The sequence below is a fragment of the Globicephala melas genome, chromosome 18 (genome assembly GCF_963455315.2).
Source record: "Globicephala melas chromosome 18, mGloMel1.2, whole genome shotgun sequence".
In the NCBI taxonomy this organism is placed as follows: Eukaryota; Metazoa; Chordata; class Mammalia; order Artiodactyla; family Delphinidae; genus Globicephala; species Globicephala melas.
In genome coordinates, this window is record NC_083331.1 from 24,393,176 (window position 1) to 24,411,139 (window position 17,964).

At 36.5% G+C, this 17,964-nt stretch overlaps 1 protein-coding gene across 1 annotated transcript in view; it reads left to right on the forward strand.

The window, feature by feature from the left end:
- The window catches only part of VWA8 (von Willebrand factor A domain containing 8), a 369,324-nt gene that overhangs the window by 145,264 nt on the left and 206,096 nt on the right, over window positions 1-17,964 (forward strand). The window contains exons 18-20 of the mRNA XM_030882155.2: window positions 7,527-7,633; window positions 10,648-10,754; window positions 17,242-17,313. Coding sequence (XP_030738015.2) covers window positions 7,527-7,633; window positions 10,648-10,754; window positions 17,242-17,313 — 286 coding nt within the window. The remainder of the gene's footprint in view (window positions 1-7,526; window positions 7,634-10,647; window positions 10,755-17,241; window positions 17,314-17,964) is intronic.

Below are 17,964 nucleotides of genomic sequence, written 5' to 3' on the forward strand. Positions count from 1 at the left end.
TTTCTGACTTACTTCACTCTGTATGACAGACTCTAGGTCTATCCACCTCATTACAAATAGCTTGATTTAGTTTCTTTTTATGGCTGAGTAATGTTCCATTGTATATATGTGCCACATCTTCTTTATCCATTCATCCGATGATGGGCACTTAGGTTGTTTCCATCTCCGGGCTATTGTAAATAGAGCTGCAATGAACATTTTGGTACATGACTCTTTTTGAATTTTGGTTTTCTCAGGGTATATGCCCAGTAGTGGGATTGCTGGGTCATATGGTAGTTCTATTTGTAGTTTTTTAAGGAACCTCCATACTGTTCTCCATAGTGGCTGAACCAATTCACATTCCCACCAGCAGTGCAAGAGTGTTCCCTTTTCTCCACACCCTCTCCAGCATTTATTGTTTCTAGATTTTTTGATGATGGCCATTCTGACTGGTGTGAGATGATATCTCATTGTAGTTTTGATTTGCATTTTAAGTGTGGTATCGGTGCTAGAAAAGACAAATAGACCATTAGAATAGACTACAGAGCCCTGAAACAGCCCCACATATTTCTGGGAACTTAGTATATGTTAGAGGTAGCATTATGAATTAGTGTGGGAATGGATGGACTTGTCGATAAATGGTTAAAAATAAAAAATATCCACTTTATTCCCATACAGAAATGTAAAATCCAGACATATGACAAAAACACCGTAAGCCACTCTACAAGTTATAAGCCACAAACTAAGAGATGTTTCACAAGATTTCTAATCTCAAAAGGATTGCTATTCAGGAACTATAAAGTATACAAATTAATGAGATAAAAGCATCACCTCTAAATGGCAAGAGGATTAATAGATGTGCAGGAAAAGTTAATTCAGATAACCAACAAACATTTGAAAAGATGCTCAACTTACTATTGATCAGGGAAAATGACATTTAAAACAATAATCCGCTATCATTTTATACTTTTACAATTTTTACCTGTAAAAATAGCATTTTCCATGAGCAGAATGAAATGGAATTTCATGACTGCTGTTGGGATGGAAGTCTTGTCAGTTTGGGGGTGATCTTACAGTATCTTTATGCCTTAATATATTAATACTCTATGAATTGACAATTCTACTTCTTGATAATCACCTTAGAGATAGATTTACATGTATGTATAAGGAAGCATGTAGAAGAATGTTCATTGCATCATTGTTACTAAGAATGAAAAATGGGAAACAACCTATCAGTCCATCAGTAGGGAATGAATATATAAACTGACATATTCATATAATGAGGTACTATACAGCAGTTAAAATGAAATAGATCTACATGTATCAACAGATATGGATCATGACAACATCAAGTCAAAAGTTTGAAAGAGGAGATTTCGTATATGATGCCATTTATATAAAAGTTTAAATACAATAAAAGTGCAATATATTTTTTACTTACACATATGCAGCAAAATAAAAATATGGACAAGAAAGGTATACACCAATTTCAGAGTAAGAGTTAGCTTCAGGGATAGAGAGAGATGAATACAATACTTAATATACTGTAATTTTGTGTATGCTTGAAGTAGTTCATGGTTAAAACTATTTAAAAACTAAAAAATACTTTCCATATTCATACAAATATTTCACTGAATCAAATAATACATTTTTCCACTGTTATCAACTGAACACAGTAAAATTCTATTTTGTTACCACCCCATGACCCTTTGCAAATAGTAAAACAGCTATCTTATGTATCATATGTTGACTTTAGCAAGGCTGCAGAGTCAAAAGCCTTTTTATTAACCTTCTCTTTAGGATAGCACAATGGCAGGAAGGAACAACAAAAAACATTTCATAGAAAATTTTAAAACAAAAATATAATATGATTTATATTCATGAAGTCTATTATTAAGCAGACAAAATCAAAAGAAACTCTCTAGCCTAAATTTGTTAAACATTAAATTTATTAAATATTAACTTGGCTCCTTTATGTTGTTAATTTAATTTTAAAAATATTTTTCATTTATGTATTGTTTATGCCAGTTGAGTTCTGACTGGAACATTTCTTCATCTGAGGAAATGGCTCCCTAAGCACCTCTCATAGCCTGTAATATGTGCATCAAGTCTTGGAGCTAGATGCGTAATTCATTTTAGATAGTTGAAAACCTAAGAGGCCAAAAGGAAGAAAACTTACAAGGTTAAGAAGATATCAGGTATTCTGTATTCCAAAAATTACTTTACTGTGGAAGAGTTAACTAGAAATCCCTATAAAAAGAGTTTTACTCCATTCAAGTATTTTGCATTACATTAAATTATTTACTTTTGGAAAATCGTGGGGTGATGATCCCTTAGCATAGAAATTTGGGGCAGAGTTATAAGAATTTAATCAGAAATGAAGATTAACTACCTTTGACATTGAGGTTATGAGGAAATTTTCCATTCATCAAAAACTTAGTTTCTGTACAGTATTTTTCAAAATTCCCTTGTGACATAAAATGAATAACAACTATATAAAATTTCCACTGTTTAAGTTATTAGCTAATTAATTTTTCAAAGTTATAAGCCTGCTAGAACTAATACACAGTGTTAAATGAGTATAATGATTATTGTGGGTGTGAATTTTTTGTTTTCCTGAAGAATGATTTTGTTTGCAGGAAAGACTGTTCAGGAATTTTTGGCTTAAAAACTGCTGTTCAGTTTTTTGTGTTATTTTTTTTTAAACATTTTTATTGGAGTATATTGACTTACAGTGGTGTGCTAGTTTCTGCTTTGTAACAGAGTGAATCAGTTATAGATATACATATATCCCTATATCTCTTCTTTTTGTGTCTCCCTCCCGCTCACCCTCCCTATCCCACCCTTCTAGCTGGTCACAAAGCACCGAGCTGATCTCCCTGTGCTGTGCGACTGCTTCCCACTAGCTATCTATTTTACATTTGGTAGTGTATATATGTACATATATAGACTACCACCCTCTCATTTTGTCGCAGCTTACCCTTCCCCCTCCCTGTGTCCTCAAGCCCATTCTCCAGGATGTCTGCATCTTTATTCCCGTCTTGCCCCTAGGTTCTTCATGACCACTTTTTTTTTTTTTAGATTCCATATATATGTGTTAGTATATGGTATTTGTTTTTCTCTTTCTGACTTACTTCACTCTGTGTGACAGACTCTAGGTCCATCCACCTCACTACAAATAACTCAATTTCGTTTCTTTTTATGGCTAATATTCCATTGTATATATGTGCCACATATTCTTTATCCATTCATCTGTCGATGGACACTTAGGTTGCTTCCAGTCCTGGCTATTGTAAATAGAGCTGCAATGAACATTGTGGTACATGACTCTTTTTGAATTTTGGTTTTCTCAGGGTATATGCCCAATAGTTGGATTGCTGGGTCGTATGGTAGTTCTATTTTTAGTTTTTTAAGGAACCTCCATACTGTTCTCCATAGTGACTGTATCAATTTACATTCCCACCAACAGTGTATGAGAGTTCCCTTGTCTCCACACCCTGTCCAGCATTTATTATTTGTAGATTTTTTGATGATGGCCATTCTGACCGGTGTGAGATGGTATCGCATTGTAGTTTTGATTTGCATTTCTTGAATGATTAATGATGTTGAACATTTTTTTAAAAATGTGTTTGTTGGCAATCTGTATATCTTCTTTGGAGAAATGTCTATTTAGGTCTTCTGCCCATTTTTGGATTGGGTTGTTTGTTTTTTTGATATTGAGCTGCATGACCTACTTGTAAATTTGGAGATTAATCCTTTGTCAGTTGCTTCATTTGCAAATATTTTCTCCCATTCTGAAGGTTGTCTTTTCGTCTTGTTTATGGTTTCCTTTGCTGTGCAAAAGCTTTGAAGTTTCATTAGGTCTCATTTGTTTATTTTTGTCTTTATTTCCATTTCCCTAGGAGGTGGGTCAAATAGGATCTTGCTGTGATTTATGTCATAAAGTGTTCTGCCTATATTTTCCTCTAAGAGTTTGATAGTGTCTGGCCTTACATTTAGGTCTTTAATCCATTTTGAGTTTATTTTTGTGTATGGTATTAGGTAGTGTTCTAATTTCATTCTTTTACATGTAGCTGTCCAACTTTCCCAGGAGCACTTATTGAAGAGGCTGTCTTTTCTCCATTGTATATTCTTACCTCCTTTATCAAAGATAATGTGATCATATGTGTGTGGGTTTATCTCTGGGCTTTCTATCCTGTTCCATTGACCTATATTTCTGTTTTTGTGCCAGTGCCATACTGTCTTCATTACTGTACCTTTGTAGTATAGTCTGAAGTCCCGGAGCCTGATTCCTCCAGCCCCGTTTTTCTTTATCAGGATTGCTTTGGCTATTCGGGGTGTTTTGTGTTTCCGTACAAATTGTGCAATTTTTTGCTCTAGTTCTGTGAAAAATGCCGTTGGTACTTTGATAGGGATTGCATTGAATCTGTAGATTGCATTGGGTAGTATAGTCATTTTCACAATGTTGATTCTTCCAATCCAAGAAAATGGTATATCTTTCCATCTATTTGTATCATCCTTAACTTCTGTCATCAGTGACTTATAATTTTCTGCATACAGGTCTTTTGTCTCGTTAGGGAGGTTTATTCCTAGGTAGTTTATTCTTTTTGTTGCAATGGTAAATGGGAGTGTTTTCTTAATTTCACTTTCATCATTAGTATATAGGAATGCCAGAGATTTCTGTGCATTGATTTTGTATCCTGCTACTTTACCAAATTCATTGATTAGCTCTAGTAGTTTTCTGGTAGCATCTTTAGGATTCTCTATGTATAGTATCATGTCATCTGGAAACAGTGACAGCTTTACTTCTTCTTTTCCGATTTGGATTCCTTTTATTTCTTTTACTTCTCTGATTGCTGTGGCTAAAACTTCTGAAACTATGTTGAATAGTAGTGGTGAGTGTGGGCCACCTTGTCTTGTTCGTGATCTTGGTGGAAATGGTTTCAGTTTTTCACCACTGAGGATGATGTTTGCTGTGGGTTTGTCATATATGGCCTTTATTATGTTGAGGTAAGTTTGCTCTATGCCTACTTTCTGGAGCGTTTTTATCATAAATGGGTGTTGAATTTTGTCAAAAGCTTTCTCTGCATCTGTTGAGATGATCATATGGTTTTTCTCCTTCAATTTGTTAATATGGTGTATCACATTGACTTATTTGCGTATATTGAAGAATCCTTGCATTCCTGGGATAAATCCCACTTGATCATGGTGTATAATCCTTTTCATGTGCTGTTGGATTCTGTTTGCTAATATTTTGTTGAGGATTTTTGCATCTATGTTCATCAGCGATATTGGTCTGTAGTTTTCTTTTATTGTGGCTTCTTTGTCTGGTTTTGGTATCAGGGTGATGGTTGCCTCGTAGAATGAGTTTGGGAGTGCTCCTTCCTCTGCTATATTTTGGAAGAGTTTGAGCAGGATAGGTGTTAGCTCTTCTCTAAATGTTTGATAGAATTCGCCTGTGAAGCCATCTGGTCCTGGGCTTTTGTTTGTTGGAAGATTTTTAATCACAGTTTCAATATCAGTGCTTGTGATTAGTCTGCTCATATTTTCTATTTCTTCCTGGTTCAGTCTTGGAAGGTTGTGCATTTCTAAGAATTTTTCCATTTCTTCCAGGTTGTCCATTTTATTGGCATAGAGTTGCTTGTAGTAATCTCTCATGATCCTTTGTATTTCTACAGTGTCATTTGTTACCTCCCCTTTTTCATTTCTAATTCTATTGATTTGAGTCTTCTCCCTTTTTTTCTTGATGAGTCTGGCTAATGGTTTATCAATTTTGTTTATCTTCTCAAAGAACTAGCTTTTAGTTTTACTGATCTTTGCTATCATTTCCTTCATTTCGTTTCATTTATTTCTGATCTGATCTTTATGATTTCTTTCCTTCTGCTAACTTTGGGGTTTTTTTGCTCTTCTTTCTCTAATTGCTTTAGGTGTAAGGTTAGGTTGTTTATTTGAGATGTTTCTTGTTTCTTAAGGTAGAATTGTATTGCTATAAACTTCCCTCTTAGAACTGCTTTTGCTGCATCCCATAGGTTTTGGGTCGTCGTGTTTTCATTGTCATTCGTTTCTAGGTATTTTTTGATTTCCTCTTTGATTTCTTCAGTGATCTCTTGGTTATTAAGTAGTGTATTGTTTAGCCTCCATGTGTTTGTAGTTTTTACAGACTTTTTCCTGTAATTGATATCTAGTCTCATAGCGTTGTGGTCGGAAAAGATACTTGATATGATTTCAATTTTCTTAATTTTACCAAGGCTTGTTTTGTGACCCAAGATACAATCTATCCTGAAGAATGTTCCATGAGCACTTGAGAAGAGAGTGTATTCTGTTGCTTTTGGATGGAATGTACTATAAGTATCAATTAAGTCCATCTTATTTAATGTATCATTTAAAGCTTGCGTTTCCTTATTTGTTTTCATTTTGGATGATCTGTCCATTGGTGAAAGTGGGGTGTTAAAGTCCCCTAATATGATTGTGTTATTGTTGATTTTCCCTTTTATGGCTGTTATTATTTGCCTTATGTATTGAGGTGCTCCTATGTTGGGTGCATAAATATTTACAATTGTTATATCTTCTTCTTGGATTGATCCCTTGATCATTATGTAGTGTCCTTCTTTGTCTCTTGTAATAGTCTTTGTTTTAAAGTCTGTTTTGTCTCATATGAGAATTGCTACTCCAGCTTTCTTCTGATTTCCAACATCTCTTTTATTAAAGCTTATACTCAAGGCTATGGGAACCACCAAAGATTTAGAGCTATGGAAAACCTAAATTAGAAGTGTATGTTTTAGTATGTTTATTTGAAACATAGGGTTAGTTTATAGTAATATAGTACAGGCAACCATGGATTAAAAAGTAGTTCTGTGGGCTCACTTGTGATCATAAATTCCAGATATAACTTTATTTATGTGTGAGGGAAACTCTGTTTTCATGTTCTAAGCCTGTCATATTAATACAATGGAATTGTAAATATAGAATGCCTCTGTCACTCACAAGATAGTTGTTTTGACAACATACATATAGAAGAGATAAACAGGTATATTTTTTAAATGGAAGGAAAAATCAAGCTGAATAATCTTAAAGTCATCTAATAATTTTTATTAGAAAATAAAGAAAACCTCATTAATCCACCTCCACTAATCTGAATTTTTGATTGCCCATCTGAAGTAGGTTAAATTGTGGTTGTCTTATCTATTTAAGAAAATTTGAATAGCCAGTTAAATAAGATGTATGAGGTATACTAAATCCATTTTAAAAAGCAAATTCTTTTCATTCTTGTCCTGCAAAATGTTGTATATAAACACATACTGCTAATTACACATTAGTTTTCTTTATTAAAGGTGATTCAACAAACATACTTCATCTTCACACATACTTGAAGTTTATATTTATTCTAAAATATTTTATTATCTAGCTTTCACAGATCAAGACTGATCCTTAATTCGTTATAATTAGTAAGAGAGAGAGTGAGTGAGTCTGTCTGTCTAAGTGTCAAAAGATATTTGGGAATCATAGAGAGCTTTGACTTTATCAATCCATCCTTCCCACCCCACCAGGTTTTTACCAAGCCTTGCAAGGTCAGCATTAGAGAAAAATCTGGCAGATGCTACAATAGAAATAAGTACTGACAATAACCTGGAGCCAGAATTGGAGGATTACAAATGTAAGTATTTGATTTGTTTCTTTTTTAAGTGAAATAATATTTATTAAGCATTTGTATTGTTTATTATTTTAATTTCAATTAAAAATGTTTTTGGTTTCTACCCATCTTGTTTTATGTATTGCGTTGAAAAAATGAATCTTTTATTTTAAAAAAAAATGTTTCCAGATACCAGATATAGTTCCTCCCCCAAGAGTTGCAATTGACATGAATATATTAAAAGCTCAGAGAATTCCTACTGTAAATAAACATGTAATTTTGTTTTACCTTTTATTCCAAATGTATATTTCACCACAGGTTCTAGCAATCTGTTTTCTTTGCACAAGATTTACATTTTGGGGACTACCAGTGTCCTACATGTCATGTTTTGGAAACTGTTCTAGGTTGATGTAGACTAAACTGATATTCAGAGTCCCATTTCATGCCTTCTTCCTCCTTTCATTTCCACCCGTATTGTCTTCTGTGGTACTTTTCTTCTTGATAGCCATAAGTGTAATTTAGAGTTTTGGGGAAGTTTAGATCTTCCTGTAAAAGTACCCTATTCTTCATTTAAAGCACAATGAAAGGTTCTCTGTTTTTTGAGGGTAATTACCTGTCTTATCAAAATATCCAATGTGTGATCACTCTCTAAAGGGGAGACTTATTGTGGCTCTCTTTATAGATGTTTTTAATAGTCGGGGCTACATCGAGATAAGAATTTGATGTTAAGGAAATAGGTGACTCTTTTAGAGTAAAATTATAAATTCAACATACTGATGGATCTGGGTACAGATACGCAGAGCCAACTCAAAGAGACAGAGTAACTCTGGGATTTGGAGATTCAGAACATTACTTACTTGAATGGTTTAACGTATCCAAAGAAAGACTGCATCATTCAGACTATAGATTGTTTAGTCTTGGCAACAGGCCAGTGTTAGCAGTCCCCATCTAAGCCTTGCATAGGAGGTAAGGAGCCTAAGTTAAGCAACTTTTGATTCATCTGGTCCCATTCAGTTTTAATATCATCTCTGTTGTAGAGAATTCATGTAATTCATTCTCCTTGTTCAGAGGATAAGTTTCACCAAAAAACCTTCTGATGAGGATTTGGTTTCCACGCAAGGCTCCGTCTATATAAAATGCTGATATGGCAACAAGTGTATCATATAGTCTCTATGAAATTTGCAGTTTTCACTGCAATGTAATATTGCAGTTCTGGTTTTATATATCAGAATTTATGTATAGATCAAAATATATGTCTTTAATGTTCTCCTGAGAGTTAGGTTTGCCCTCAGTCATAATGATAAAATCAAGTTTTGAGCCTACCAGACTGAAGGCCTTGACAAATGTACCAAAATAATGCCATCCTATGAGATTTCTCAGGAGATAGCTAGCCAGCTTTCTCCCAGGGAAGTACTAGCATCACCATTCTCTGAGTTCATTTCCCTTTTCTAGCCTGAAATTTTAGCAATAAACATTAGTTGAGTGAATTAAATCATCCTAAAGCACTAAATGTACTGAATAGATATCCTCCATAAACTAAACTGTAGATGGTATCAAATGCTGTTTGAACCTGAAATCACGTGTGTCATCTCAACATACAAGTATGCAGTAAATTCACTGACGCAATCCTGGTCTTTCCCTTTACAGTTTTATGTTGGGTCTATTTCAGAGACCTGAAAGTAGTCAATAAACAGTAAATTCTCAGCACAGCAGTTCATGCTTTCCTTCCCTATAGAACTTGTGAATAGAAGGAAAATGGCAAAGAAATATTGGAGGGAGAGGTCTACTGTGCTTTGGCAAACGTGTAGCAGTGATCAGCAGTGATCAGCAGTGATTAAACAGGGTGACAGTGTAATTATTTTTAGCTCAGAGTTGTTCACGGTACTCCATAGATGCAAATGTTGCTTTCTCTCCTTGTCTTTCAAAATGTTTTAGCACAAAAACAGCAATTTTCTTATTTGAAATAGGAGGAAAAAAAGATGGGTCAGTTGCCTAAGGCATTGTAATTGTCTGTCTGCTTGCTCGGGTATTTCCACAGGATGGAATATTAGTTAGAGTCCACATTGCAGAAAGAATATCGGACTCTACTAAGTTCTGTTTTTACCTCTACCCATACTAGCTGGGTGATTTTAAGCAAATTATTTAATTTATGTTCTTCTTAGCTTCCTCATAATTCTTGGCTTATTGTTAAGAGATTTCCATGAAATTATATGAGAAAACAGTGAGCTGAAGCTAAGGTCCTCAGTAAATGATAGCTTCTATTATGGTCAGTACTACTACAACAACTACCACTATTATGTTATTATTATTGACCTTGGAATATGTCAGGTAGTGAGCATGTGTATCTCCTTTCTGTAGGGAATACATGTGAGATATGTACCCTGACATAAATTTATTACTTAGTTCCCTGGCTTCAAGGAGCTCATATTCTATCCTAGACCAACTGTTTAAAGCAAATAGGGGACAATACAATAATGATTATCACAGAATAACTGTAGCACCTGTGGTGCATATTTGGAAGTACAGATCTCCTGGACCATTCCTAAAAATAGTAATTTGAGAGGTCTGGGGTCAGTTGGTTCATCTATATTTTTAGCTAGAGCTCTAGGGGACTCTCCTATGGGGTTTTTCAATGGGTGGGTCCTAAGAAAATTATATTCAAGGTACTTCAGAGCTTTCAAATGTATGTATTTTAGAGTTTCTGACCAAACAAGCTCATAAAGGTGGCTTGACTGAGTTCTGGGGTTTTTTTCCCCTTCTCTTTTTTATCTCTATGCTCTTTGCTACATATGTTGTTTTAAATAAAAGTTATTACATTTTGGAACATCTTAAGCCTTTTTGTAGAGATTTTAAGCTTTTTACGTAGTGCTATGATGTTCTATTACCACCTTCAAGCTTATTTCTTTTAGATGTTAGATGAAAATTCCTTGATGAGCCCACAAGGTATTAAAGATGCAGTACTCATTCTATTTGGGCTGGACTTGGCTTCTCTGAGGACAGTGCTACCAGTAATTCTCTGTCCTGTGTGAAATGTTTAGGTGAAGTCACATCTGGATCTCTGAGGATTGGAGCTGTTAGTGCACCGATCTATAATGCCCATGAGAAAATGAAAGTGCCTGATGTTCTGTTCTATGACAACATCCAGGTAAGAGCAGGACTTTGCATTCGTGGATATATCCCTCTTACATTGTGGTAATTAACCCCAATTCAAGTGAAACTGATGTTTATGTTTGTAATTTGCTCAGTTCAATTCAGATGATGCAGAATGAGGTGACAGTCAAAACATCTTTTATTAAGTCGTTGTAAAATTATAAACTCTTCCCAGAGTTACTTGAGAATTGGAAGAGTTGCTGCAATGATTAGAGTAATAAATTTTAAATGCAGACATAACTATACTTTAATAAATAAAATAAATATATTATTAAATTAAAAACAAAAGGCACTAATATTCATCTTCTCTTTTGCGTTCCTGTTAAATCATTTCAAGTAATTCAAAAAGGGATGTGTCCTATGCATTCTTTTCCTCACGTTTCTTTCCTTTTCCCAAAGATGCCTAGTATTTTTCTAGTCTTTACTTTTTCTTATCTTTTTTTAAGAAAGAAGGATAGATAATTTTCCACTTGTAAACTAACCAATAATTATGAGCTTCCACTAAGACACAGAAATAAGTGTGCACCCAGAAAGCTAATTTATAGATGTTCACTTTAATAAGAATTTTTTCCAGAGAAAATTACCCATAATATAAAAAGATTTTTTCTTTTCCAGATTTTCTGTGACGTTCTTATGTATTTATTTTATAATAAAAACCATACTTAAAATTTTCTCTAATATTTGGTCACTATTCTGCATGTAAATAATAATCCTGCATTTACAAATTATGTTTGAAGAACTTCTACTTACCATTTTCACTATATTAAGGAATTAGAGAGTTAAAGTAAATTAAAGAATTTCTTTATCTGCTATTTCCCAATCCTATTTGTTGTTCAATGGGTAACAGAATGTATATCTCTACATTATGTTAACAATAAACGGTATCTCAGCAAATTCTTCTTTCTCAGGAAAAGTCTTGATTAAATGTTTTTGAAATCTGTCCAGATTATAATTATCTATGACATAGCAAAAGGCATAACCTGAATTTTTTTATATTCTTCATTCTATGGGCCATTAACTAATATTGGTTTTATTTTTCTTCCAGAGCATTAATGCTCTTATACAAGCAGTGGACAAATGAACAGAAAATAAGGTTACTTATAAGACACAAAGGAATAAAGAATCTTGCCTGTCAAAGACAAAAACATGATGGCAAGGAAAATGTAATATTTTCAAGCATTTATGGTATCACACTCTGTTCATGTAGTAGAAAGGCATAAAGAAAAAAGAATCAGGGAGATGTCTCTGGTGGCACAGTGGTTAAGAATCCGCCTGCCAATGCAGGGGACACGGGTTCGATCTCTGGTCCGGGAAGATCCCACATGCTGCGGAGCAACTAAGCCCGTGCACCACAACTACTGAGCCTGCACTCTAGAACCCGCAAACCACAACTACTGAAGCCCGTAGACTGAACACCTACAGTCCCTGCTTCACAACAAGAGAAGCCACCGCAATGAGAAGCCTGCACACCACAACTCAGAGTAGCCCCCGCACACAGCAACAAAGACCCAACGCAGCCATAAATAAATAAATAAATAAGAATCAGGAAACTTTGTCATAAGTGACAGTTTGAAAAACTCTATGGCAACAAAGGTTGAAAAGACTTCCCAGCGTATAAAAATGTAGGAAATTCAGTAGCAGGGAGGGCCATTGTACCCTTGAACACAGTGTCTGTTGCCATGGTGTTTGTGACATAGACGTTGAGGACCGCAGGGCTGCTGTGAACTTTACACAGTGGCCCTGAGGGATTTTCTGCAGCCTGTCTCCAAACGTACCTTCTCTTCATAAAGCATTATGAATTAACCATTAATGAAAAATTGTAGCTGTACCAATTCTAGGAATGGTGGCTTGATTAAATTTGCTTTTGTTGCATATATTATTATTGCATATTATTATTGTGTTTTATGTTGCACTTCACCTTTGAAACAGTGGTCTTCAGTGCCTCTTGAGTATTTGGTGCTTCTATGCCATCTTGTTCTATACCCTGTGGTCCCCTTGCCACACCGTGTTGTCATTGATTTTTTAAAACATGTTTTCCACACTACTAAGATAAAGCCTTGTTGTTGTTGTTTTCATTTTAATTTTGTGTCTCTAGCAAATAGCACAGTGCCTGGCACATAGTGACTGTTGAATAAATATGCGTTGAGTGAATTCCTGAAAGAAGGAAAAAGATTTTGAATGTTCATAATTAGGAGTATTATTTTATTATATCTGTCATGAAGGAATTATAGATCGGTGCCCTAACAGCTCCAGTCCTCAGGGATCCAGATGTGACTTCACCTAAACATTTCACACAGGACAGAGAATTACTGGTAGCACTGTCCTCAGAGAAGCCAAGTCCAGCCCAAATAGAATGAGTACTGCATCTTTAATACCTTGTGGGCTCATCAAGGAATTTTCATCTAACATCTAAAAGAAATAAGCTTGAAGGTGGTAATAAAACATCATAGCACTACGTAAAAAGCTTAAAATCTCTACAAAAAGGCTTAAGATGTTCCAAAATGTAATAACTTTTATTTAAAACAACGTATGTAGCAAACAGCATAGAGATAAAAAAGAGAAGGGGAAAAAAACCCCAGAACTCAGTCAAGCCACCTTAACACTTGCAGTAGTAAGGAGGAGAAATTGGAAGAAAGAGAGATTAATAGCTTCTTAAGCCTAATGAGCTTTAGATTTGAAAAACTTTTAAAACATATCTACCATGTGTCAAGCCTTTCTTAATACAGTAATTAAAACACACACACACACACACACACACACACACACACACACACACACACACACACACACACACACACACACACACACACACAGTTCCAGGGCTCAAGTTGCCAGATTCTGTTACTATAGAGCGTGATGGAAGTACGCACAGGTTACCGTGGTAGCATTGATGAGGTGATGGTCCCAGATTGCAATGATCCTGGAAAATGAGTTCCCTAGGCAACGTGGAGAGAGAGTCTCAGGCAGAGACACTAGCATTTGCAGAGACGTGGCTATGTGAGAGTGTAGATTATTCAGGGAGCTACATCTAATTAATTGTCATGTCCAGAGCTGAGATTCAAATGGAAGAGTGACAAGAGATGAGGCTGATGAGTTAAAAGGTCAGATTATCTGGACCTTGCTAACTGAGGAATTTGGAAGCTATTCAGAAGTGAGGAAGCCGTTGAAAACTTGGAAGCACATTTCTACTTTTGTTAACTTTGCATTCATTCTTTAATGTTGTCTATGAGTTGGAACAAAGGCAGAGAGGGACTAGTTAGGAGGCTGTTTCAATAGTCCAGGTGAACCTTATGAAGGATCTGAACGAAGGCAGTGATAGTGGGGACAGAGTGGAGGGGACACATTGCAGGGCTATGTAGGAGGTAGGTAGAGTCAATGGAACTTTGTGTTGGATGAAAGTCAAAAAGGCTTCCTTACGGAGCACATAGTCTGCTGGAAAAGTAAGCAGAAGAGTGAAGAGAAAAAGATTCTACATTGCGCCCGTGATTGGAACACACAGTAGGAGAGTGATGGGGGATGAGACTGAGACTACATCAAAAAAATAAGGAGTGACCCTTGTTCTGAAGGTATTAGGAGTCATTTAAGGAATTTGGGGGGGAAAAAAGTGACATGATTGTGAACAGAGAAGTGACTGTCAGTACTGTGGAGAGCACATTGACTCAAGGAGAGACTGAAGTCAGAGATGCCACATTGGCTGATAAAAATCTAGGCCAGACATGATAAAAACCTAGATGAAAGCTGTGGGGATGGAATAGAAATGGATAGATACAGTGGACTTTTAGGTGGCTGAATAGCTTAGACTTGGTGTTTAATTGACTTTTGATAAGGGCCAACTGAGATGGACAAGAAGATGATGATGATAGGCTCGGGTTGTAGAAGATGATGCTATTAATTGGGATAAGAAGTACAGGATAAAGAATGAAGCTGAGGAGAAAGGAATGAGTCAAGTTTTGGATGTGATGAGTTCGAGGAGACTGGGAAATAGCTAGCATAGTTCGATAGTTGCTCAGAAATACGGGGCTGGAGTCAAGAAGAAAAGTCTTGCTGTTGAAGATCAGTGTAAAGTTGGTGGTTGAAGCCATGGAGTGGATGAGAGGATTTAGGGAGAGCAGGGTCAGAAGTAACTCGTTGAGCGCTGATGTGTGGGTCCCCAACTCTGAACATAGCCCTCCCTCGCCCGGTGGGTGCCCACGTACAAGTAGGCAGAAACTACTCTGCCCTATACTGTGACCCCCCCAGGAAAGCATGTAACAAGGTAGTGAAAGAGAACAAAAGAAGGAAGAAAATCAATATTTAAGGAACTGCTACCTAAAGAAGATACAAAAGACCACAGAGAGAAAGTGTTAGAGAGGTAAGAGGGAATCAGGAGAGAGAGACAACTGGGAGAGAAGACTTTTTTTTTTTTTTTTTTTTGCGGTACGCGGGCTTCTCACTGTTGTGGCCTCTCCCATTGCGGAGCACAGGCTCCGGATGCGCAGGCTTAGCGGCCGTGGCTCACAGGCCTAGCCACTCGGTGGCACGTGGGATCTTCCCGGACCAGGGCACGAACCCGCATCCCCTGCATCGGCAGGCGAACTCTCAACCACTGCGCCACCAGGGAAGCCCGGAGAGAAGACTTTTAAGAAATTGTCTATGTACCAAGTGGGACAAGAGGTTAAGGAAAGAATTATTTAGGCCGTGACCTTAGCCTTAGCTAATGTTTGTTGACTTGAATAAGTTAGGTGCAATGAGGGCATGAAGTAGAAGGACATGAGAAAAAGTTAAGAAGACAACAAGTATAGTTTAGATTATTTTTCAGTGTTTACATTGCTTTTTTACCTGCTCTCTAGGTGCTTATTCCAACTTTCCTATCTGTTCTTCATGCATATTAGCCCAGGTATTTCTGGAAGAACTTAATGTTGTCTGGAAATTGGCACTGATTTTTCATCTTACTTAGAAGGACGAGGTCTACAGACCACATTATCACTAGAACCCAGATTAAAAGAATGTTCTAGGGACTTCCCTGGTGGTGCAATGGTTGAGAATCTGCCTGCCAATGCAGGGGACACGGGTTTGATCCCTGGTCCGGGAAGATCCCACGTGCTGTGGAGCAACTAAGCCTGTGCGTCACAGCTGCTGAGGCCTGTGCACCTGGAGCCCGTGCTCCGTGGCAAGAGAAGCCACTGCAATGAGAAGCCCGTGCACGGCAACGAGGAGTAGTCCCCCGCTCACCGCAACTAGAGAAAGCCCGCACGCAGAGACGAAGACCCAACGCAGCCAAAAATAAATAAACAAATAAATAAGTAAATAAATTTATATTAAAAAAAAGAATGTTCCAGGGCTCCCCTTTAACTAGGATAACCATGTACCCTCCCTCATTTGCTTAAGATAGTCCCTGTTTACATTTGTTGTTCCAGCATATTAATAACACCTCTTTTTATTCTAAAAAGTATTCCAGAATGAACAAAATTGCTCACCCTACTTCAGACCTTGTTAAAACTCCAGTTCCATGGTTTATCTGCAAGCAGTTTTAAAAAATTAAAATTACCAAGATAAACGTTAAGGAATACTCATCTGTTCTTGAAGGAGGGAAAAAACTTTCTCAATTTTTCTAAAAAAGAAACTCTGAAGGGAAGCATTGCTTAATGTGGCAAGAAAAAGGAAAAGATTCTAGATGTCAAAAAATTCATAAGCCAAGTTAAAAAGAGAAAAGTGAGTGGCAAACTAGAAAAATATCTGCAGCATATGTGAGATAGAAAAGGTCAATTTGCCTTTTTTACAAATAGAGAACTACAGTAAGTACTTACGAGACCATTATTGTTTTGATACAGAAAACCAAGAGAAAGTAATAGGGACATTAACTGTTCTGGGATATAGTTCTCCCTTCAACTCCCGGATGAGCCTTTGTGACCTACTTATGACTGTCCTATTTTTCAAGATACAAAAGAGCAACGTAATTTCCTCTGTGCCTGTTGTGAACAGCTTTAATCTTGTTCTTTGACTGTATTGTGTCATGATTTGAATTTAAAAATATGAAAGTGAATAATATACTTTTAATTCTAAAGCTATATGTACTTTGAAGGTAATGGTTAAGAAGAAGTCAATGTAAAATGTTCCATGGAAATCTCCAGTTATTTTAGAAAGCCTTTGTATATTTGCATTAGTGTTAATTTAAATATTATATTAAATTATAAGCCAACACTGCATAGTACAATAGCTGAAAGATATTTGAGTTGAATCATAAAAACTCTTTGAAATACGTATTGGTCAGTGGTTGAGTCTTGCTAAGGGGGACCATTTCAGGTTTTCAATATCAGTGACCAAGTTGGTTATATAACTTATTTATAACCACAGCATTACTTTTAATTTTTTTACATAATCAAATTGAGTATTGTCTATTATAATAGATGTTTTACTTTCCATGAAGATATCTTTATAGTTAACTTTCTTATTTCACCTTGATTTTGCAAAACACAATTAACCTCTAGTTGTTTTTCCTCTAGCACATGATAGTGATGGAAGATATGCTCAAAGACTTTCTTCTTGGAGAACACCTATTATTGGTTGGGAACCAGGTGAGTTATGGCTGGAACTCAGGTACTAATGAATAAATGATAGTAGCAGTTTAAAAGTAGTAAGTTTCTTTTCCTTGTTGGAGTACGTTTTTAGAAATGATTTTTTCCCCAGTTAAATGACTAGTTGAATTAAACAACAAGGGTCTTCTACCTTCTAAACCTTAGAATTACCTTATACGTATCGGCTTTTCTTTCCCACGTCTGTCACCCTAGCCCAGCTCGTCATCACCTATCGCCTGGATTACAGCCGTGTTTTCCTAATATAGCTTCACCCCAACCTTACTTCCACTGTGATCTACTCTCCACTCTGCAGCCAGATTGATGCTTGTGAAAATAAAATCTAAGTCTCTTTTGTTTTGCTTAAATTTGCTCCCCATCGCCCTTAGGTGTAGGCTTGGCTCCCTCCTTTCTTGCATTTGGTGTTAGCTTGAGCCACTCAGAACTTCTTTCAGTTCTTTTTTTTTTTTGAGCACAGGCTCCGGACGCGCAGGCTCAGCAGCCATGGCTCTCGAGCCCAGCCGCTCCGCGGCATGTGGGATCTTCCCGGACCGGGGCATGAACCCGCGTCCCCTGCATCGGCAGGCGGACTCTCAACCACTGCGCCACCAGGGAAGCCCCCTCTTTCAGTTCTTATCTCCCCTCTAGTCCTTG